General features: G+C 42.2%; 2 protein-coding genes across 4 annotated transcripts; one reads left to right on the plus strand and one right to left on the minus strand.

Moving 5' to 3' along the window:
- Window positions 1–1,313: 1,313 nt before the first annotated feature.
- Window positions 1,314–7,608, minus strand: LOC311145330 (UBA-like domain-containing protein 1). Its single transcript, XM_084181561.1, has 3 exons — window positions 7,367–7,608; window positions 6,964–7,023; window positions 1,314–2,817 (listed from the first exon to the last, which is right to left on the minus strand). Exons 1-3 carry the CDS (start codon window positions 7,472–7,474, stop codon window positions 2,521–2,523), a joined length of 465 nt encoding a protein of 154 aa, XP_084037687.1. The 5' UTR covers window positions 7,475–7,608; the 3' UTR covers window positions 1,314–2,520.
- Window positions 7,609–8,339: 731 nt separating this feature from the next.
- LOC311102433 (putative E3 ubiquitin-protein ligase MGRN1) lies at window positions 8,340–21,443 on the plus strand. Of its 3 annotated transcripts, XM_084143787.1 has the most exons (16): window positions 8,493–8,672; window positions 8,978–9,096; window positions 9,344–9,432; window positions 9,747–9,893; window positions 15,220–15,337; window positions 15,431–15,497; window positions 15,676–15,719; window positions 15,832–15,879; window positions 16,110–16,178; window positions 16,430–16,589; window positions 16,856–16,965; window positions 17,148–17,362; window positions 18,430–18,587; window positions 18,782–18,892; window positions 19,549–19,594; window positions 19,830–19,915. In XM_084143787.1, the coding sequence occupies exons 1-15, from the start codon at window positions 8,585–8,587 to the stop codon at window positions 19,587–19,589; spliced, it is 1,584 nt and encodes a 527-aa protein (XP_083999913.1). In that variant the 5' UTR covers window positions 8,493–8,584; the 3' UTR covers window positions 19,590–19,594; window positions 19,830–19,915. The 3 variants fall into 3 exon arrangements, with proteins under 3 accessions (XP_083999912.1, XP_083999913.1, XP_083999914.1); XM_084143786.1 differs by lacking the exon at window positions 19,549–19,594 and having other exon boundaries at window positions 8,340–8,672; window positions 19,830–21,443; XM_084143788.1 differs by lacking the exons at window positions 8,493–8,672; window positions 19,549–19,594 and having other exon boundaries at window positions 9,013–9,096; window positions 9,315–9,432; window positions 19,830–21,443.
- Window positions 21,444–23,982: the final 2,539 nt, after the last annotated feature.

Here is a 23,982-nt window from a genome sequence, read left to right on the forward strand (position 1 = left end):
AAAAAATATAGATGAAAACTCTCTTGGTAAATAGTGTGGTCTACAGCTTATCATGAGATACTCTACCTCAGGCGAGCAAAACCTCGAGACTTCCTTAATATTAGATTTTGTGCACCAGCTGTTATTTACAAATATAAACAGACCGCCACCCCTTGTCTTACCGGAGGCAGCTGTTCTATCTTGTCGATGCTGGTTTATATTTGCATGCCTGAGTGTTCTCCACTTACATTTTGGGGCAAATGTGAGTCACATTGCTGATCTCCCCTGGCCCATGCTCTCACCATTTCCTCTATTCTATTTCAGGCTAAAAGTAAATCTCCAGTATGTATACCCAAATCATAATGTCTTAGTTCTGCTCCAACTAGCTAGTGCTTACAGTACTTCCAGGCTCTGTGCAGCAGGGAAACCTTGTGCTAACCTGCTTACAGTTTTACAGTGCAGCAACTTGCAGTGTAAACAAACACCAACTCAACTCACCAATCCAATGAGTTTTGAGGAGTTATGAGGATGGGTGGACTGCTCGAGGCACTCACCTTTCATTGTCAACTCTGTACAGATCAGATCGATCAGTCTGATGTCAGCATGACATTCTACAATGTACCAGACTAAGGCCTGTCCATCTACAGAATACAGGGAGGTTCACCATATGAGCAGAACAACAATAATTGTCTGAGGTTGGTAAAGTGCACAGTCCAACTACGTTCTGGTTAATGTTTGAATCCATGTCGCTATGGTTATGACTGTTGGAACATTAACCACGCTCACAGAACTGATGACGACCTTCAAGAGTTAAGTAGAGATTTTGCAAGGATACAAAAACACTCAAGTAAAAATAGAGAGAAGTTGAACAGCATACATGGAATGATATGAATGAAAACAACGTCTATCAAACGGGGAGAGCCGATTTTCTAAGCAGATGGGGGAAAGTACAGTGGGATGAAAAGGTTTGTCATACAAAAACAAATATGTACCACATAGACAAGGAAGTGGCCATAACATAGCACTGTTTGGTCTCTGCTTGTCCCTGTTCTTGTAGTCTGCTCTGATGTTTTTCATCAATCCAAGGATGGAGAGAGAAGGCCAAACATCCATCTGTTTAGACCATTTCACATTTCCCCTGGTTTTTAAACAGTGTATCTCTCCCTGATGTGATGTGTGTGACTGAAGATTGCGTCATACCAACTCATTGGATTCAACATCCGCTGAGAAATAAACTGCCATCTGGAAAATACTAAAAGAGCACAGAATGTTGTGGGTAATAGTTTCATTAGAACCCCATGTCCATTTGATACATAGAGAGTCTGACTCCAAGATCTAATGCAGTGTAATACATACAATATTTATTCAGAAACACAAAAAATTAAGTTAATTGTCTGGTAATCCACAACATTGTTGTGGTAGCTGTCTCATGGAAAACATTGAGGAACAGGCGTGTGTTCAGATTAACCAATGTGCCGAATAAAACTAGAGTGTGATTATCAGATTAACAGATCGTAGAATAGAAAATGTTTGGATGGGGCCTTCTCTGAATTTGTCCGTTTTTTTCAATTACAATATTCATTCCATTGTACACAATAAAAAATATTATCAGTTGCCTAGACCAAACATTTTTAAACCGAGAGTTCCTGAGACAGCATCACAAAATATGCTGTTTTTTTCTTATTTTTGCTCATCTTTATTATTTTCCCCTAATATACTGATTTCCATCTTAAGCAACAACAACAACACTGTATCATGAAATAGCTGTCTGCTACTTAGAGAGGGTGCACAGCTGGAATATCAAGCAAGAAGTCTAGCTCTGACAGAAACCTTAATCTCACTTTTCCTCCGAACACTAGTGGCTGAAAACAAAATCATACAAAAAACACTGAACCGTGATTTAAGTATAACATCCTTTAGCATTCAATGCAGACAGACACACTGTCTATAAAGAGGAGCAGTTTGTAAAGTTGCTTAAACATAGTTGGATAGCTGGTGTTCCTTGATTGTGTGAGTGGGACAGTCAAAGTCATTGCCCAATGTTTGAAAAAGCAGATCCAAGTTGGTTTCTATGCACATTAGAATACTAGAACACATGATATTCACACACTTACACTGGTTAAAAACTAAAGAAGAATGATGTTATTTATGCAGTGCACCCCCAGTAGCAAAGGCATCCAGTTCATTGACACAACTCCAGAAAGACAAAGGAAAGATTATGACACTGTCATATACATCGGTGTGTACAACAAGATCCTTCTTCGCAACTAGTCATACAAGTCCATCTTTGTCTCTGGTTCAGATCAATGAAAAAAAAAATCTACATATTCCTAACTAAAATTGTCTGCAGATTTTTACAATGTGGAGTCATGTGAATCTTCATAAGCTGTATGCTCATAATTCCTCCTTTCTGTCCTCAGTGCATGTCCACAACATTGCTTGGTTTTCTGCTTTCCCTTTCAGCCAATTCATTTCTCACTTTGTCAAAGAGGACTGCCCAATATTGGTTCCTCTTGTTATTGCGAGGCCCCTGCAGTGCTCTCATCTCTCTGCCTCCATGGCGACGCTGGCCTGTTCACTGGAGGCCTGCTGAGTGACGGCTTGGGGCCACCCAGGGGGAGGCACCTGAGAGGACAGCTGCCCAGGAGTCCACAGGCCCTGCTGGGTCTGACCTGGGGCAGAAGGGCCCATGGCCCAGTTCACCTGAGGAGGAGAGGTCGCCATGGAGGCTATGGGACTGCTGCCGTTGAAGCTCTCTGAGGCCTTGAGGCGGGAGAACATGGCCAGGGCGTCTGGGAAGTTAGGAGGTGTTGCTGGTGTGTTGGCTGGAGTGTGCATCTATGGAGAAAGGAGAGAACCGTTAATAAGAGAACATCGATCTGTAAGCATTTATGATTGCATATTTCACTACTGGCTTTTGTAATTACTGGCGCATTGTCTCCAGTTCTAATGGACATGCTTGGTTTGATTTACCATTTTCACACTTATGTCCTCCCTCAACTGGTCCTTAGAAGTGCCTACATCGGGCCTCCCGAGTGGCGCAGTGGTCACTGCATTGCAGTGCTAGCTGTGACACTAGAGATCCTGGTTCGATTCCAGGCTCTGTCGCAGCCAGTCGCGACCGGGAGACCCATGGGGCGGCGCACAATTGGCCCAGCGCCGTCCAGGGTAGGGGAGGGTTTGGCCGGCAGGGATGTTCTTGTCCCATCACGCACTAGCGACTCATGTGGCGTGCAGGGCGCAGTGCACGCTGACTCGGTCGCCAGGTGTACGGTGTTTCCTCCGGCACATTGGTGCGGCTGGCTTCCGGGTTAAGTGGGCACTGTGTCAAGAAGCCGTGCGGCTCGGTTGGGTTGTGTTTCGGAGGACGCACGACTCTCGACCTCCCGTGTCCATACGGGAGTTGCAGCGATGGGACAAGACTGTAACTACCAATTGGATATCATGAAATTGGGGAGAAAAAAGGTGGTAAAATACCAACAACATAATAGTTGTGGAAGCAAAAAGGGACAAATATTTTCCCTTCGAGGCCCAACTTCCTCAGACTGACCCCTTGTCTTTCCACCAAATTCTACATCCTGCCCTGAGTCTGCCCTCTCAGCTGACACTACAGAGAGCAGGCCTCAGGAGACTGCTCTGTGACTGCCAAACACAGGACCAGTCAGCCAAAACAAACACCATTCCATGAGAAAGAGCCTAAGAGGGTCCAAAGGAATCATACCATCCAGGACATGAAAGGTGAAAGCAACCAGTGTTAGGATTCACCCCAACCATCTGAAGGCTACCAGACTGTCTGTTTTCTCATTGTGTGGACAGGATATCCACCACATAATAGATTATGCAATATCTCAAACAGTAATGTGATTTGTAGTGGAACTAGAGGTAACATGCTTGCCATCAGAATAAGTTTTGACTATGGTAAACATATTTCTTTAGGAGAATTGTCAGACAATTTAACTCCATTTTGTTAATGAGTGCTGAAATAGGTACAAGAAGAAAAAGATCACCACAGGCTAATAAATAAATAATTATTACTTGATAAGAACATTAGTGTCTCACTGCAAGCCCAGTATCCCACCCACAGGTTTTCTAAGGTTTCCATGGTGCAGTAAGAATTAATGCGTGAATGAATGAATAAATGAATGAACGAACATTGGACTCATTTCACACAGGGTTGACCTGCTTCAATAGGAACAAGACATGCCTTTATTCAATGTAATAATTTATGATGCTCAGTGAACCCAAAGCTATTATGTGCATTGCTCAGTTCAGGACAAGCATGTCTTTGTACAAAAAATGGGTCAGCAGCAGCCATACTAGCATAAGGCTGACTGCTTCAGAAATGTCATTTTGCTTAGTAGATCACTGGTAGCCTACATTTGCTTCAGTCAATAACACTGCAGTAAATTGCAGCAATAAATTGTAAGTGATCATAACAGACTTCCTGTCAATTGACACACATGGCGGACAATAAAACCATGACCTAAGATATGATTGTTTTAAAGATACTGTACATGTTTACAAAATGGTTCAAACTGTTCAGCTGAAGAACACATATAATACAAAAGGCCTTCCATTATTTGATCACAATAACAAGACAGCCTGGCCTGTGTGGAAGTTTCCACTGCTTTACATTGAAAGAGGTCAGCAGTGTATAGGGAGAAGAGTGATGAAGGGGTTGGCTATGTGGACACACAGGGTGTGGGCCTCAGTGTGTGGCAACTGCTCAGTCATATTTACATTTTAGTCATTTAGCATCAGCTGGCTCTGTACACAAACACACAGGAGACCGACTGTGTATTTTCTCATCTGGAGCTGCAAAGTTGCTATAGAAACAGTCCTGTTTGATAGGGATGGATCCTGTAATAGCAGCTGCAGCCAGGGAAACATGAGAGCTTGTTTTAGAGTGTGGTCTTTCTCACTTTTCCTATTGTTTATTGTCAGTTTGCCATATTTGTGCCTCAGAATAAACAATGGCAAACTGTACCCTGTACTAAAGCCCTGCATCCTGCCAACCAGCATCGTCCATATTAAACAATTGTGCTATTGTACACCAGGCAGTCTACTCTGTCATTGTTCAAAGGGCTTGTTTACAGACACATTTTCCTTTCAAAATGATATCCCTCAGAGGCATCAGAGCACATCTAAATGTAAACACTAAATTTCTAATAGCCATCCCAAATAGCAATAACAAGGGTAGTAGTACAGTTTACAAAAGCTGTTTCTTTTGGACAATGTTATGAAGACTCTTTTACTGACTCGATTTATGACTGCCACAGACCTCCTGGCATCCTAAACATTGACTGGGACATTGTGATAAACCACACGTCTACAATTTTGCCACTAGCCTACGCCTTATTAGTCTGCTGCAGTTAAAACCCCTATGTGCAATTTAATCATGAGGGATGTAATCATCTGTGGATGTAACATCCCATAAGCATGTAGAGTTTCAACACTGACCTCCATTGTGTGATCTACAAGATAAATTGTTGAGGGCATCATGGGTAATCTGTCTTTAGTGAGGCTGCACCTTTGTCAGAGCTGTTTCACTAACTCACCCTACACATTGTCTGTCTCCATGTATGTGGTCAACTGTCCAACTAGATGAAATAAAGGAAATTCAAACATCACGTGTCACGTGACAGGCAGCTTACATTACCGTTTTCTGTATAAACAAATCAATCTCACCAACCTCCAACACAAACAGGTCAATGAGCAACCATAGAGTGAGTCAATAATTAACCCAACACAGTCCCTTGTTGTTATTATGTAGCCAGGGATAGTTTAATATACAGATGCTGGTTTGTCATGTCAACTTGTTCAACTGACAGAAGTGTCATTTTAAACGAAGGTCACAGTGCTCTTCATAACAATACAACCACTACTGACAACAGCAACAATACCCTTCAGCACTTTCAAAAACATGACCTTTAATAGACGTGTAACAGAGTTAGTTTCGTAACCTCACTCCCCAGCTTGAAATGTCTCCACATGTTACATGTGCATTGTGCCTCTCCTACGCTTGGCCTTTCTGCACTGGTCTGTTTAAGGACACAGTGGGCACATACTGCACTGTAGTTAACCTGTCGACCATTTGTCAATGAAAGGGGCTCAACTTAACCTTATGCCACGCCTGACAGCCAACCCCTAATGTAAACAGACCATACCAGATGTATTGACAATGTCACTGCTTCTTATCTAATGTCTGCCCACATCCTGTTTATTTTCATCAGTTTGAAAATGAAAAAATGAAAATAGAAGCAGAATGAGATCACTGGCAAACCCAGTGGTAGGTAATGAGAGGTAAGGTTCTAGACCTAAATAAGCTGATATCGTATTGCTCATGAAGCCAGTTGTTGTTTAGAAAGGAGGAAAACTATAGGCCAAATGGCCAATCTATATGACAAATGGCCTAAATTAGACTGTGCTAATGTCCTGGTATACGTTTGTCAAGATTTTAACACTGTCATTAAGTTTCAGTAATAATTTTGAATTAAAAGACAGTATGTTTTGTATAATATGTATCATAAGTGCTGTAGCACTTAAATCATTGTAGTCTTTAACCTTTAATTTTTTTTTATATAATTACAACAATGTTCACTTTTGCTGGAACCAGCCTCCCCATGAGAGACATTTTCAAGGCTTCAATTCTAGAAAAATAATAACGAGGAGGCGATATCACATGACTTCATTTGCCGATTATAATATTATAACCATAGTAGCCTATCATGTCACCTTTCATGTGAAATAACACAGTAAGTAGTAGGCTACATGACGAGGCACTATGAACAACGTGGCCAATGTGTGTTTATTTTTGTCAGGCTTGTGTTTCGGTACAACATGGCAGACACGGACGACAAGGGCATTAATATAAATATAATCATAGCTGTTGCAATAATCATCATCATAATGTAATCCTAATAATCATAATGATACATAAATTATTCATTGTTAACAATAATACTGTAGGTTTTCTATACTTACCATTTGATGATGGTGACTGTATGGAATATTGGTTTCTTGAAAAAAGGCACTCAATGCAGTCTATTGAAAAATAAAATATGTGTCAATAAGCACCAATCCAGTATGCATTGCACATAGGATAGCCTATTGCAGACATAAAACCTATCTCGATATTATACCATCTGCTGTGAAAATGTTACATTGTGCCATTTGGCTGCTGAAAGCCATAGTTAGCTACATTTCCATTGCATAATAGCATTAGCCTACAAAGATAACCATATTATTTTACAAATGATTGGCATTACTGTATTATTAGATGTATTTAATTAATGACTCTGAGAAACAGACACAGACTGATCTATGTCATACTGATCTATCTCCCATGCACCAAACTCAGACAATTCTCAATTAAAGGTTCCCATACCTCGAACTGCCAATGTGCTGCTTGTAGAAGCTGTTTTGCTTGGTCTGCCGCGCATCCAGCAGTCAGAACGAACTGATTTATCATAACTTGGTGCTTTAGATCATCCATATTTGCAGAAGCAGCTATTCTAAACCTTTCCCCTTGGTTTGGTGCTCAGTCCTTGAGGTTTTTATCGCTTGCATTAGCCTTTCCTCTCATCGAGACAGCACAGCCGGCAGAGAAAACTCCAATATTTACTGTATGAACTATGTTCAGTGTCCTGAGCGCCCCTTTGATCCGCAGCACGAGAGAGCAAATCAGAGCGATGGGGAGGGGCGATCAGCAGGTCGGTGACAGAAAGGACTACAAGTTCCTAACACCATGTAGTTTGACGTATGACTTTGTCGCTATATTTAGCGAGTATTCAGACCCCTCTAGCGACACATTTTCGAATAAGCTACTAGTGACAAATCTAGCGATTTTTTCTGGTGTTATTGGAGACTTTTGGAGACTCTGACGTGAAGCACGTATCGTTCTTACTCTTCTCAGCGAGGAGCGGGTGCTGCTGTGGGCCCCAACCCCGTCCCAAAGCACTCACAGGCGGCCCAGTCCTCGCGCAGCAGTCCATCCCAGCTGCAGTCAGAGCAGGAGATGTTCACCCCTCCGCGTCCAGACTGCAAATGAATCGCGCATGCGGGAAGCCGCTGCTGGTTGATCCCGCCCTACATTCAGGGCGGGATGTAAATGTAAAACATTTTTTAAAACAAGAATCGACAGAAGAAAGTTCAGTTGTAGTTCTAAACATATTTAGGGTGTTTTTTACTCACTTTTTGTCTCTCCCACGACTTTATTCCTCTCTCCTACAGCGTCCATCACAATTACATACACATGGCCAATTATGCAAATTGGGCGATTACGTCATTTAGCGACTTCTAGCGACTTTTAGGACAGCCAATAGCTACTTTCCTTACTGAGGAGTTGGCAACACCGATTCACACCATCAGAAGGCTTTTGGCTTGCAACTTGTGTTTATTTTCTTTAGCGGACGCCCAGTTATCCTTGGTTCTATCGTTATTCTTGACAGTTAAACAATTTGATATATAAGTGGCTGTGTAATACCGAAGAAAGTCTAAAACTTATTACAAAACTGTCTCTTGGACGATAAATACACTAGCGTAGGGGCTAGTAGTAGCTAGCTAATTCTGTAGCTAATTAGCTAGCTAACAACAACAAGGAAAGATGGGGTCGATTCTTAGCCGGAGAATCGCTGGCGTTGAGGATATTGATATCCAGGCGAATTCTGCATACAGATTTCCACCGAAATCGGGTAAATATAGCTATTAATTTGGATTGAAACGCTAAAACTCTAAGTTAGCTAACCAGCGACCTGCTAACGCTGCTAATATTAGCTAAACTGACATCATCAGCTCCCATCATTATTAGGCCTAACGTTACATGTGAAAGCTATTAGCTATAAATGGTTATGATATTCAGTCGTGGTGAAATGTTTATTTGATGAGGCAAAGATGAGTTGTGCATCGATGCCCTGATCTTGTCCTGATTAAAGATAGGCCTTCCATCCTGATTTTTCAATGGTTCTAATCTAGTCACATACTTCTATTTTCTTTTAAGGGAATTACTTTGCCAGCCATTTTTTCATGGGAGGGGAGAAATTTGACACTCCCCATCCAGAGGGTTACCTATTTGGAGAAAACATGGATCTGAACTTCCTTGGAAATAGGCCTGTACAAGTAAGGACAAACAAGTTTGCTATACAATGGCAAAATGTCTTAGCTATGTTGTTAAGTTTTGCATCTTGCAAGCTGCTAACAGAGAAGTAACATGTACAGCATATTAGTCCAATTAGTTGAAGTGGGAGTTCAGGAGTAGTCCTTGATTCACATCCCCCATGCTATTCATTAGGCTAAAGCATTTGAAGTTGATCTGCATTGGGCTGTTCTTTTCTTAGACTAGATGTTGTGTGTCACCTTTGCTAAGTTTCCGTACGTGACCCCGGCACCCCATGAGCCTGTGAAGACCCTGAGAAGTCTGGTCAATATCAGAAAGGACTCCCTGCGCTTGGTCAGGTGAGGAAAAACACCATCATATTCTACAGCAAGTAGTCTTCTGACTGACCTGTGCTCATTTATTTGTCTTAGTGGTTTCCATTTAAGTGATTCAGGGTCAAGAATACCGGCTGATTGAGCTTAGCCTAACATCTATTCACTGTACTTGTTTAGGCCTACGTTTAATTTGATATTGACATACTTTCATAAGTGTGGTGCATGACTAATTTTGTGTTAACTTAATCATAGCTTCAGTATCAAAGTTATGTAATTTTGAAATTGGCCACTTGAAAAAGATAGCTTAATATTGTTTTGTTTGTCTGCTTGACTACTAGGTACAAAGATGACACTGACGCTCCAGTGGAGGAAGGGGGGAAGCCAAAGGTTTTGTATGGTGTGGAGTTCACATTTGACGCAGATGCTCGTGTGGCTATCACCCTGTATTGCCAAGCTTTTGAGGAATTCGCCAATGGGATGGCAATGTATGTAAGAGTCTGATTCAGAAACCTTTTCATTTACATGATAGACTATGTTTACCATCAATATGCTATTTAAGTCATTCACTAATTAGAAATACATATTTTCTTCCACTGTCTCTTGCTCCCAAAAATCTAACTAAATGCAATCCAGCATTTTACATTCCTCATTTGAAATGAAATCCATGCCTTTCATCAGTTTCTGAAGATGTGCAGTGATATTGATTTATTCACTTTAAAGACACATTGTATAAGAACATCTTATGATAGTGCTTGTCATTATGGATATGGCCAATGTACAGCATAGAACGCCAGTCTCCAGAAAGCAGACGGTGAGAGATACAATGGGTCCTTAGCAACCACCTGTCTCCATGGATACGAAGGTCATCTGAAGAGGGAATGAATATAATAGTTTATGCTGAGGTCATTATGTGAGCGGATGGATGTTTTTTTTCTGCCATTTTTTACATCATGTTTTTATTGAGATTTTCCATTGACAAATTTAAGAGGGGAAATGATTTTAGTTAGGCCTAATGCTGTTTTTTATTATTTGTGGTCAAAGAAAGAGCTTTCAAGAAGCGTGGCGCAGCGGTCTAAGGCACTGCATCTCAGTGCTTGAGGCGTCACTACAAGTTTCCAAGATGGCGAGGTAGTGCAGTTGTTTTTTTATCGTCTGTCTGTATATAGCCTGTAAATACTCTATTTTCGTACATTTTTCGTACATATTTCCCTATCAGACTTTTCATCCTTCTACAAGATATACTTTCCTGCAACCCGCCTCACTCAATGTGGAACGGATTCTATTATTGACTTACCTTTATCTAGAATCTAGAATCTCCAGTTGAAACTAGCTAGCTAGCGTAGCCAGCTAACTAGCTACTTGCTATTTGCTTTTAGCCACAGCTAAGGTGTTTTCATCCAGAACATTGGATTTTTTCCGCGGGATTAATTTTAATCACTGGACATTGATCACCGGATATTCGGCCAGTCTGCACAGCGCGTTATCGACCCAGAACATATCAGTTCTTCCGCGGAATCACTGATTCACTGGACCTTTAACTCCGGATTCATCGCCACCAGCTGGCTACAACAAAACGGACGCTGTGGTCTGGCTAATCAACCTGAGCTAGGCCCATCTCCCGGATATCTACCTCTCTATCAACTGGACGGGACCACATAGTATTGACGCGGAGCCCCGCCGATCCTACACGACTGGTCTGCCGACGAAATCGTCTGATGTGGTTACGACGTTAACCACGAAGATTCCATCCATCTGCTAGCCCTGGCCCGCTAGCACACGCTAGCCGTGGCCTCTTACTAGTGTTTCACCACCGGACCTTATGATAACTCAGCTATACAGCTGATATCTGCTGGACTGTTCCTTTTTACGGTACTACATCCTGTTTATGTTTAGCCTCAGCCCAAACATGGTTAGTTTATTGTTGTTTCGGTTATTTCTAATTGTACTATATCACTGTAGACCCCCCAGCCTAGCTAAACATGCCTTAGTTAGCTCCTTTGTCCCTCCACCAATACACAAAGAAACCGACTCAATTGATGCCTCTAGAGATACTATCTCTTTCAGTGTTACCCAACGCTTAGGTTTACCTCCACTTTACTCATGTCCTTCCATATCCTTGTCTGTACATAATGCCCTGAATCTTTTCTACAATGCCCGGAGAACTGCCCCCTTTATTCTCTGTACCCAACGCACTAGAAGACCAGTTCTTAAAGCCTTTAGCCGTATCCTTATTCTAATCCTCCTCTGTTCCTCTGGTGATGTAGAGGCTAACCCAGGCCCTGTAGCCCCCAGTATCACTCCTACACCCCAGGAGCTATCATTTGTTGACTTCTGTAATCGCAAAAGTCTTGGTTTCTTGCACATAAATATCAGAAGTCTACTTCCTAAGTTTGAGTTATTCACTGCGTTAGCACACTCTGCCAACCCTGATGTTCTAGCAGTGTCTGAATCCTGGCTCAGGAAGGCCACCAAAAATTCTGAAATTTCCATCCCCAACTACAACATTTTCCGTCTAGATAGAACTGCCAAGGGGGGTGGAGTTGCAATCTACTGTAGAGATAGCCTGCAGAGCTCTATCATACTATCCAGGTCTGTGCCCAAACAGTTTGAGCTTCTACTTCTAAAAATCCACCTTTCCAGAAATAAGTCCCTCACTGTTGCCGCTTGCTACAGACCCCCCTCAGCCCCCAGCTGTGCCCTGGACACCATATGTGAACTGATTGCCCCCCATTTATCCTCTGAGTTTGTACTGCTTGGTGACCTAAATTGGGATATGCTTAATACCCCAGCCATCCTACAATCCAAGCTAGATGCCCTCAACCTCACGCAAATTATCAACGAACCTACCAGGTACAACCCTAAATCCTTAAACATAGGTACCCTCATAGATATCATCCTGACTAACATACCCTCTAAATACACCTCAGCTGTCTTCAACCAGGATCTCAGCGATCACTGCCTTATTGCCTGCGTCCGTAACGGGTCCGCGGTCAAACAACCACCCCTCATCACTGTCAAACGCTCCCTAAAACACTTTAGCGAGGAGGCCTTCCTAATTGACCTGGCCCAGGTATCCTGGATGGATATAGATCTCATTCCGTCAGTAGAGGATGCCTGGTTGTTCCTTAAAAGTAATTTCCTCTCAATCTTAAATAAACATGCCCCTTTCAAAAAATACAGAACTAAGAACCGATATAGCCCCTGGTTCTCCTCAGACTTGACTGCCCTTGACCAGCACAAAAACATCCTGTGGCGTACAGCATTAGCATCAAATAGCCCCCGCGATATGCAACTTTTCAGGGAAGTTAGGAACCAATATACACAAGCAGTCAGGAAAGCAAAGGCTAACTTTTTCAAACAGAAATTTGCATCCTGTAGCACTAACTCCAAAAAGTTTTGGGACACTGTAAAGTCCATGGAGAATAAGAGCACTTCCTCCCAGCTGCCCACTGCACTGAGGCTAGGAAACACTATCACCACCGATAAATCTACAATAATCGAGAATTTCAACAAGCATTTTGCTACAGCTGGCCATGCTTTCCATCTGGCTACCACTAACCCGGCCACCAACTCTGCACCCTCTGCTGCAACTTGCCCATGCCCCCCCCGCTTCTCCTTCACACAAATTCAGACAGCTGATGTTTTGAAAGCGCTGCAAAATCTGGACCCCTACAAATCAGCTGGGCTAGACAATCTGGACCCTTTCTTCCTAAAACTAGCCGCCGAAATTGTCGCAACCGCTATTACTAGTCTGTTCAACCTCTCTTTCATAACGTCTGAGATCCCCAGAGATTGGAAAGCTGCCGCGGTCATCCCCCTCTTCAAAGGGGGTGACACTCTAGATCCAAACTGCTACAGACCTATATCCATCCTGCCCTGCCTTTCGAAAGTATTCGAAAGCCAAGTTAATAAACAGATCATCGACCATTTCGAATACCACCGTACCTTCTCCGCTATGCAATCTGGTTTCCGAGCTGGTCACGGGTGCACTTCAGCCACGCTCAAGGTCCTAAACGATATTATAACCGCGATTGATAATAGACAGTACTGTGCAGCCGTCTTCATCGACCTGGCCAAGGCTTTCGACTCTGTCAACCACCGCATTCTTATTGGCAGACTAAATAGCCTTGGTTTCTCAAATGACTGCCTCGCCTGGTTCACCAACTACTTCTCAGATAGAGTTCAGTGTGTCAAATCGGAGGGCCTGTTGTCTGGACCTATGGCAGTCTCTATGGGGGTGCCACAGGGTTCAATTCTTGGGCCGACACTTTTCTCCGTGTATATCAATGATGTCGCTCTTGCTGCTGGTGACTCTCAGATCCACCTCTACGCAGACGACACCATTTTGTATACATCTGGCCCTTCATTGGACACTGTGTTAACAAACCTCCAAACGAGCTTCAATGCCATACAACAATCCTTCAGTAGCCTTCAACTGCTCTTAAACACTAGTAAAACTAAATGCATGCTTTTCAATCGAACGCTGCTAGCACCCGCCCACCCGACTAGAATCACCACTCTCGACGGGTCTGACCTAGAGTATGTGGACAACTACAAATACCTAGGTGTCTGGTTAGACTGTAAACTCAACTTCCAGACTCACATAAAGAATCTCCAATCCAAAGTTAAATCTAGGATCGGCTTCCTATTTCGCAACAAAGCCTCCTTCACTCATGCTGCCAAACATGCCCTCGTAAAACTGACTATCCTACCGATCCTTGACTTCGGCGATGTCATTTATAAAATAGCCTCCAACACTCTACTCAGCAAATTGGATGTAGTCTATCACAGTGCCATCCGTTTTGTCTCCAAAGCCCCATACACTACCCACCACTGTGACCTGTACGCTCTTGTTGGCTGGTCCTCACTACATGTTCGTCGTCAAACCCACTGGCTCCAGGCCATCTATAAATCACTGCTAGGCAAATCCCCGCCTTATCTTAGCTCATTGGTCACCATAGCAGCACCCACCCGTAGTCTGCGCTCCAGCAGGTATATCTCACTGGTCATTCCCAAAGCCAACACCTCCTTTGGCCGCCATTCCTTCCAGTTCTCTGCTGCCAATGACTGGAACGAATTGCAAAAATCTCTGAAGCTGGAGACTCTTATCTCCCTCAACAACTTTAAGCATCAGTTGTCAGAGCACCTTACCGATCACTGCACCTGTACACAGCCCATCTGAAATTAGCCCACCCAACTACCTCATCCCTATATTGTTATTTAATTTGCTCTTTTGCACCCCATTATCTCTATTTGCACATAATCTCTTGCACATCTAGCATTCCAGTGTTAATACTATTGTAATTATTCTGCACTATAGCCTATTTATTGCCTTACCTCCATAACTTGCTACATTTGCACACACTGTATATATATTTTCTGTTGTATCTCTGACTTTATGTTTTTTTTTACCCCATATGTAACTCTGTGTTGTTTTTTTTGTTGCACTACTTTGCTTTGTCTTGGCCAGGTCACAGTTGTAAATGAGAACCTGTTCTCAACTGGTTTACCTGGTTAAATAAAGGTGAAATAAAAAAAAAAAAAAACTACAGACCCCCTGGTTCGATTCCAGGCTGTATCACAACCGGCCGTGATTGGGAGTCCCATAGGGCGGCGCACAATTGGCCCAGCGTCGTCCGGGTTTGGCCGGTGTAGGCCGTCATTGTAAATAAGAATTTGTTCAAAACTGACTTGCCTAGTAAAATAAAAAAATATCTGAAAAAGAACATCTTATATTTCCTGTATACTAAATTAACCTTGATAGTTTTTGTATTGATAAGATATTGACATCACTGTTTCTGTCCTGTGTAGGTACAACCCAAAGGGACCAGCCATGGTATCTGAGACTGTGCACTATAAGAGGGGTGTGAGCCAACATTTCTCCCTGCCTTCTTTCAAAATCGATTTCACCGACTGGAAGGAGGAGGATGTGAGTATATCTGGGCAGCAGCACTCAATCTTGTGGAGTGATGTCACCAGCTGACAGTTGATAAACTAATCTGTTGTCACCATTTCTTTACAGCTGAACTTTGACATGGACCGGGGTGTTTTCCCCATGGTGATCCAAGCTGTGGTGGATGAAGGGGATGGTAGGTGGTCCAAACGGTTTGGACGCATAGAGAGATGTTATTAATGTTATGTACTCCAGAGTTGGCAACTGTCTCTCAACTGCCTCGCCGCTGTACCACAATAGCAGGTGCTAGATTAGGCATTCTGTATGCACAGAGTACAGTAATCCCTTATTAATTAATGTTTGTCCTTTTCCAGATTGCTTGGGACATGCACATGTGCTACTGGCAGCCTTTGAGAGAGTAAGTAACTCATTGTGATGATCCAGTAGAAGAGGACAGTATTCGAATTTGACTCAAATTTGCATCCCTCATTGCGAAATATGTGAAGTTAACACAATTTCTTCCTTTCCAGCATGTGGATGGCAGTTTCTCGGTCAAGCCTCTGAAGCAGAAGCAAATTGTAAGTTAATCCAAGTTAATCCATGTCTTCTTTATTATATTAGTAGATTATTCAAAATACAAAATGCCTGAATACCAAAAACATGTTAATTTACAACACATATATATTTGTTAGCATGTGTGCTTACTTCCTCCTCTTTATGCCTTATGGGACGTAAGGCTATAATGTGCTCCTTCCATCATTCTCTGTCCTTGGCCACGTGTTGTTACCATGTGTGCTCTCGGTTATAGGTGGATCGTGTGAGCTACCTGCTGCAGGAGATCTATGGAATTGAAAACAAAAACAACCAAGAGACCAAGGTTCTTATTCTAGAACTCACCAAGAACACTTTTGTAGATGCATACAGTAGATTTATTTAACATGAATTCACAAAGGTTGTTGCATAAGGAAAGCAACACATTTTTACATTCGAGTCTTTCAGAAATGTAAACTAGAAATGTGGCTCATTATGCTGTAGGTTTTCAGACCGTTGGTTATCAGTTGGTTTGCGTAGTCTATTTTTGCTACATGTTCATCCCTCTAACAAATATGTTTATTTTGTTCTCTGCAGCCGTCGGAGGATGAGAACAGTGACAACAGCAATGAGTGTGTTGTTTGTCTGTCAGACCTCAGAGACACCATCATCCTGCCCTGCAGACACCTGTGTCTCTGCAACTCCTGTGCTGACACCCTGCGTTACCAGGCCAACAACTGTCCTATCTGCAGACTGCGTAAGGAGCGACGCTAGTTTGTTTCCAATAGGCTTCCAACTGGGATTTCATGCCTTATTTCCTGCCTTCGCTAATAGGAAATAGACCTGCCAGGCTGCCATGTTTCAGAGCTCAGCGAGAGAGACACCTAATGGATGTAGAGATGAACGCCCTGTGGGGACTGAGCTGATTTAAGGAAAATGCTATAAAGTTGACATTTTAGTGAAGATGTAGTCACATTTGACAGTGTGTAGTGTAATCCGTGTTTGGTCTGTCTCACTCCCCAGCCTTCCGAGCCTTGCTGCAGATCAGAGCTGTGAGGAAGAAGCCTGGGCCGCTTTCCCCTGTGTCTTTCAGCCCTGTACTGGCTCAGAACATGGACCATGATGAGCACTCGGTACGGCCCACGCATTTGTTGTTATTACACACACGGCATCATTTGTGTCAAGGATCATTTCTTATTCTACTTGTATTTAACAAACCTCAACTCCATCACTATGCAATTACAAAGCCTTTCATAAATGACTGTGAATGACTAGTAAAGATATGACCAGTCTTTCTGTGTGTGCGTCTCTCCAGAGCTCAGACTCGGTTCCCCCAGGCTTTGAGCCCATCTCTCTGCTGGAGGCCCTTAACGGCCTGCACTCTGTGTCCCCCTCCATCCCTCCCGCCCCCCTCTACGATGATATCAACTTCTCTGGGGGCCTGGTAGGGGAGGGCCGGCCGCTGGGCTCCCCAGAACACTCTGGGGACGGGGGCCTGCAGAAGGCCAAAGTCAGCAAGTCACCTGACAGGTAATCCTGTGACACCGGGGTTGTCACAAGCCCAGTTCACTTTCTCCTCCATCTGAGATGGACCATCTCCCTGAAGTGTGCACTTGTACACTACACTCCCCCTCATGGATTTAAAAGGAATGGACAGGTGTAAGGGATGATGGTGGAACCTCCCTCCAGCCAATATGTAAACCAATCCAATGCTTTGAAATCTTTTGCGGTAGGGTGAGCCAGTGCACACTTTAGGAAGAAGGGGGAGAAACTGAAGTAGGCTACAGTCTCCCAGTGCTGCCCTCTACAGTCCAGCTGCCTGCTACTGTAATTGTTCACACAATTACATTACCATTTGATTTGAACTGCCTCTAACTTGGAGCATATTCAAATGCAAGATTTAATTATTTAGTTTTACATTTAATATGGAGTTAATAGCCCTGACATTAACTGCGCTGGATGGATTTGCTTTTTGGCATTGGCTTTGACTCTGGATTGATTGCTCATCATTTTGTGTAACAGCTGGCCCAGGGTCAGAATAAAGAGGCTCCTTACGTTGTGGTGAGCTGCTGCTAGAGGTCTTCTCCTGTATCCAGCACTATGCTACAAACTGATTAGACGGCATGTCCTTGGCAATCCATCCAGTTGACATTGCTGAGCCTTGCCAACCTGCAGGAAATAACATTACTACAGGACAACAGTACAGAGTGCAGTCTGTTTATTATAAAGAACATTACTACAGGACAACAGTACAGAGTGCAGTCTGTTTATTATAAAGAACATTACTACAGGACAACAGTACAGAGTGCAGTCTGTTTATTATAAAGAACATTACTACAGGACAACAGTACAGAGTGCAGTCTGTTTATTATAAAGAACATTACTACAGGACAACAGTACAGAGTGCAGTCTGTTTATTATAAAGAACATTACTACAGGACAACAGTACAGAGTGCAGTCTGTTTATTATAAAGAACATTACTACAGGACAACAGTACAGAGTGCAGTCTGTTTATTATAAAGCTTCACGTCGGTTGTAAACGTGTTTTTTTGTTTGTTATCAATGTCACCTCATTGTAAGTGTTTGACCCCTGCAGCACCCTGAGGTCGCCCTCATCACCCATCCAGGAGGAGGATGAGGAGAAGCTGTCTGAGATGTCGGATGCCCAGCCTCACACACTGCTCTCCAGCAGCCCTGCTCCCACTGGGGCCACTGCAGCCCAGGATGTACCGGAGTCCATTTCCCCAGATGATGGTGAGTTCTGTCATGCTCTGAATGCACATAGATAGCTGTTGTGGTAGGTCCAGTCTACATCAAGTTTGGGTAGGTGACCCCTCCAAATAATGACTTGAATTACCTACCAGGGTACATTGCAAACCAGCGTAAGGACATTTAGGTCTTGTTGCATGTTGTGACCTTGTCTCTCCCTCCTGTCATGTGTGGTACAGAGGACAGGCTGCACTCTGGAGGAGAGCGAGAGATCCTTCATGACTGCAGCAGTGAACACAGCAGCCTGACCAAAACAGAGAGTGACCCGCCAGGGGACCTGTCTCTGCCAGGTAAGCTAATAATAACACAAGGCCCAGGCCCATATCTGTGCTTGTGTGCACAAGCATGTATGTTTGTCTGGATATTAAAGATATTCTCCGGTACTGTATACATTTTAGCCAGTAGTTCTGAAAGTAGTGCCCTTGAGGCAAAAGTGGTCCCCGAAAATTGCGCACTACATCACAAATGTACAGATATATGCACCACATCATTGCTCTCTTTCACTCTACTGTGTGCGTGTTGCTAGCTGTCACTCCCTTGGCGGGCTGAAGCTCATTGGCTGAAACTTGAATTGCTAGGCGGCTAGCCCACATGGTGGTAAATGTAGGGAAAATTGCGCTGCACAGCTTCCAGACAACAGTCAAACTAGGGATTTTTTGGCTAGTTCTGTTCATAGATTATGCATGAACTACACATTAACACATCCAGTCCAAAGGGTATTAAAACATACTTATTAGTTGCCAAGGTACCAGAGCATGTCTTTAATGCTTAAACCAATTGTAAACATACATTTTTGATTGCAGGTATAACACCTTTGGCTCATTTTCTCTTTATTCTCCCAGGCTTTCAGTCCTCCAGCTTTGCATCTAACCTGTGTGCTGTTGTTTATTCTTCTCTGTTTCCTTACTCCCTGCGCTGTCCCTTTACCTGGCGTTGCTATGGCCAGCTCTAGGTCCTGATGCCTGCTCTATTGGTGTGGAGGAATAAATGTGGTATGTAGGACTTCTCTGTCCTGTCTTTACCTATCTGCTTTTCTGTCGGAGAAACCGATCCCTCGCAATCTGTCAGATTCAGGACAGTTGGTTAATAATCTGCTGCAGGTTGTAACTCTGTTTATCATGCAAATTGACAGCAAGTTTGTATTGATAAGTATGCAACTGCTTAGATTTATTTCACATGAGTAAGAGATCCTCTTGTTTAATTGGATCATCCTCCTCGTGTCCACAGGGTCATCAGAGTCAACGGAGAGCCTGAAGAGTCAGAGTACCAACTGCTCCAGCCAGCCCCTCCTGTGTCCCCCCAGCAGCCTTCACATGGAGGATGAGCAACTTGACTCCTAACCTCTGGGCCCAACGTTTCTCCCTCTCTGGCTGAGTCCCAATTCTCCACCCTTCTTCAGAAGTGTGCACTTGCACACTTTCTCGCATTGGATTTAACAATGGTGGAAACTCCTTCCAGTCAATAATTTCACCAATCCAATGCTTTTAAATCCATGACGGGGAGTGTGAAAGTGCACACTTAGCCTGAAGGGTGGAGAATTGGGACTTAGCCATGGTCTCCTCCCAAGCCAACCCTCCCCCATGATCCAGTCCCCTTGGTCTTCTCCAAGGCCCACTCTCCTACTTTGGTCACCTATTCATGCCATAGCTGGCATCGATTCAAAGTTTGTTTGTGGTGGTCATTGCAAGGATTTACTAAAACCATACTATACCTTAACTAAAAAACAACAAGTCCTTGATTAGATTGCTTTACATACATTTAGGAGTGTGTAATTGTTTGTCCATTCTGGATGGGGTTGTGGTGCAGTGGCGGACGCTGCATGATTCCAGAGGTTGAATATGACTACCATCATATGGTGGTGCCAGAAGCACACTCACTTTCAGTTGACTCTACTCTAATTACTGCTAGACACTAATTGTTTTAGAGAGCATTAATACCATTCCTGTTGTTTTCATCTATGACAAACGAATAACTTTTTTTACATTTTATTTCTTGGTGCTTGTATGATATGAAACGTTTTTGAAAGCAAACTCTGAAACATTTCGATGGACATTTGACATGTTTAAACATGACAATTGAATGTTGTCATTTTAAAGGTTTTGAGGACTAATTCATTTTACCTTGTGAAATGGTGAATTCCCCTGTAATAGCAAGTCAAATTGAGGCATTTCATTTCAAGTTGTCTTCAACGGTAAATATCTACATTTGTGCATTTTTATACTGAATTATGTGATATTCTATATATTGTACCTGTACTAGAAAATTGTGTAGATTAATTAGCAAAATTGTATATTTGTGTATTATAGAATTCAAATAACGAGATTAGTAGTTACAGCTACATGCACAGTATCTCAAATTTAGCTGATAGATTTCCTGTGACAGAGCCCCCAGCTTTACACCCTAACAGCTGAACACAAAGAAATATAGAGCCTGCAACAAGCCAATATGCTATGCTGACTGTATAGCACAAACTGTGTTATTTGTAGATGTGGCAGATTTCTGTAGTTCTATTGTGGCTTGTCATCATGGCATAGTCATTGCCTTGCTCAAGTTCTATGACTTGCAGTGTCTGACTTTCCTGTAGATGTAGCACCGTACATATAGTTCTATGTGCCTTCAACAACTAAACAGATATGGCTGCTGCTTGTTGTGTTATTGGTGTTCTTGTGATGAAACTGTTTTCAGGATATACAGCTGTATGAGCCTGTAGTCTAGGAGTTTTTATTTTCATTGGCTGATATAAAGAGCTTTAAATGTATGACCTTTCTTTGCATTCTCAATGGTTCATGAAATATTTCAAAATAAATCTTATTGTTGTTATTAAACAATTATTAAAACCAATTGTTCAGCATTTACAATTATGTTAAATCCATATATTGATACATTTCATCTAAAAAAGTAAGTACATTTAAGAGTAGACTTGGTTGTTATATGGTCTGTGTTGTGTTTGTTTCCTTATTTTTTTCCCAGGAGGAATAAACTAAATGCTTCTTAACCATTTTACTTATGCAATATGTTGAGACATTAGGTTATCTTTTGCATGTGGGTTTTGTTGTAGACAGGCGTAAACCTCTCCAAACGGGGGGACCAGTATGAAAAAATGTATGCACTCACTAACTGTAAGTCGCTCTGGATAAGAGCGTCTGCTAAATGACTAAAATGTAATATCTAAAATGTAAACTGCTTTGGATTCATACTGTTCATGTCATGTGTCTTTGACTCTAACGATGTGCCATGTTAACTTTGATGATACACCTGTGCCTTGTTCCTGTTTCTCACTATTATTGACCTGGTATCCAGGATAACACCACATTTAGTGATTCATAACTCTTTCAATATCTGTCTGTCCCTGTGTGTACAGATGTAAGATCTTAATTTGATCAATATTTTGTTGCTGAGAATTTTCCTGCACGGTAGGAAAGGCAAACTTGTGTATTCGAGGTTTAAAAAGGCTACTCAAGTTTGTAATTTCCACTTTAAAATATCACTTGATTTGCCCTAATGAAAAATGTATCAACCCCTTCAAAAATGTCCATTCATTATAATAAACATAATTTAAATGTCCTGTTGCTGCAGGATTATTTTCATGCTGTAGCAAACTGGCTCAAATTAAGATCCTACATCTGTAGCCTATAGCCGCATGTGAATAACAATAAAATAAAAGTAATGTTGAACACAATGTCTCATGCTTGATTTCCATTGATCTGTGATGACCATTTGGGGTGAATTCGGAATAAGTGGGACACTTTTTGCATTTCCGTCTTCTATCACCTCTTTCGACATCTATCCAACATATTAGCCCAACACATGATACCTTCCTGAAATCCTCAAGATGTTTCCTAATCACACACAAAAAAATGTTGTTGATATCATATTCACAGGAGGCATGATACAGTCATTTGTGGACACTGTCAAAACCTTATCTTCAGTTCGCATTTGGTAGACTATGACACCATTATTGTAGTCCTAATTGTACCCCAATGACGATTCAATTTTGTGTGATTAGGAAACATCTGAGGATTTCAGAAATGTGTCGTGTTGGGCTAATATGTTGGATAGATGTCTGAAGAGGTTACAGAAGACGGAAATGCAAAAAGTGTCCCACCTTCTGAATTCACTCAAATAACAGTACTAATAACAGTAGTACAATAAATAATTAACAGGACATAGTACTACAAGAACCAGAGCCCTGTCTAACCTAAATATAAGGGGTCGCTTTCCTCCGTAAGAAAAGCCTACTCCATTCGTCCTACTTTAGCTAGCTATGGTTGGTAAAGCAGGACAACAACAAAAATGACAATTACAAAATTGAAAGATAATATTGGCAACTTTATGAATTTTGATGCACCAGTACATAGTATGCACATTTACATCACAATTTGGCACAATGCATTATGTATGACAGTTTTATAATCTTAACATCAAAACAGAAAAGCTATGTCACTGATTTTACCTTGAGCTTCCTGTTTGACGCTTTCTCTGCCCCTGAGAAATTCTCTGAGAATGCCAAGAGTGTGCAAAGCTGTCATCAAGGCAAAGGGTGGCTATTTGAAGAATCTCAAATATAAAATATATTTTGATTTGTTTAACACTTTTTTAGTTACAACATGATTCCATATCTGTTATTTTATAGTTTAGATGTCTTCACTATTATTCTACAATGTAAAAAATAATAAAAATAAAGAAAAACCCTTGAATGAGTAGGTGTGTCCAAACTTTTGACTGGTAGTGTATATATGAAACTCGTCAGTCTACAGGATGCTGACCTTCTAGGCAGAGTTGCAAAGAAAAAGCCATATCTCAGACTGGCCAAATAAATGGAAAAGATTAAGATGGGCAGTCTGAAATATGGCTATTTCTTTACAACTCTGCCTAGAAGGTCAGCATCCCGGAGTCGCCTCTTCACTGTTGACGTTGAGACTGGTGTTTTGCGGGTACTATTTAATGAAGCTGCGAGTTGAGGACCTGTGAGGCGCCTGTTTCTAGACGCTCTAATGTATTTGTCCTCTTGCTCAGTTGTGCACCGGGGCCTCCCACTCCTCTTTCTATTCTGGTTAGAGCCAGTTTGCGCTGTTCTGTGAAAGGAGTTGTACACAGCGTTGTACGAGATCTTCAGTTTCTTGGCAATTCTCGCATGGAATAGCCTTCATTTCTCAGAACAAGAATAGACTGACGAGTTTCAGAAGAAAGTTATTTGTTTCTGGACATTTTGAGCCTGTAATCAAACCCACAAATGCTGATGCTCCAGATACTTAACTAGTCTCAAGGCCAGTTTTATTGCTTCTTTAATCAGCACAACAGTGTTCAGCTGTGCTAACATAATTGCAAAAGGGTTTTCTAATGATCAATTAGCCTTTTAAAATGATAAACTTGGATTAGC

The sequence above is a fragment of the Coregonus lavaretus genome, assembly GCF_964263955.1.
Source record: "Coregonus lavaretus genome assembly, chromosome: 2".
Taxonomy (NCBI): Eukaryota; Metazoa; Chordata; class Actinopteri; order Salmoniformes; family Salmonidae; genus Coregonus; species Coregonus lavaretus.

Excerpts from the sequence above, each read along its gene's own strand:
- LOC311145330 (XM_084181561.1), bottom strand. The coding sequence starts at position 7,474 with ATGGATGATCTAAAGCACCAAGTTATGATAAATCAGTTCGTTCTGACT. Across the intron at positions 7,024-7,366 it reads CAGCACATTGGCAGTTCGAG|ACTGCATTGAGTGCCTTTTT; the intron begins GTATGGGAACCT and ends ATTTTTCAATAG. Across the intron at positions 2,818-6,963 it reads ACAGTCACCATCATCAAATG|ATGCACACTCCAGCCAACAC; the intron begins GTAAGTATAGAA and ends CTTTCTCCATAG.
- LOC311102433 (XM_084143786.1), top strand. The coding sequence starts at position 8,585 with ATGGGGTCGATTCTTAGCCGGAGAATCGCTGGCGTTGAGGATATTGAT. Across the intron at positions 18,588-18,781 it reads GTCCATTTCCCCAGATGATG|AGGACAGGCTGCACTCTGGA; the intron begins GTGAGTTCTGTC and ends TGTGTGGTACAG. Across the intron at positions 18,893-19,829 it reads AGGGGACCTGTCTCTGCCAG|GGTCATCAGAGTCAACGGAG; the intron begins GTAAGCTAATAA and ends TCGTGTCCACAG.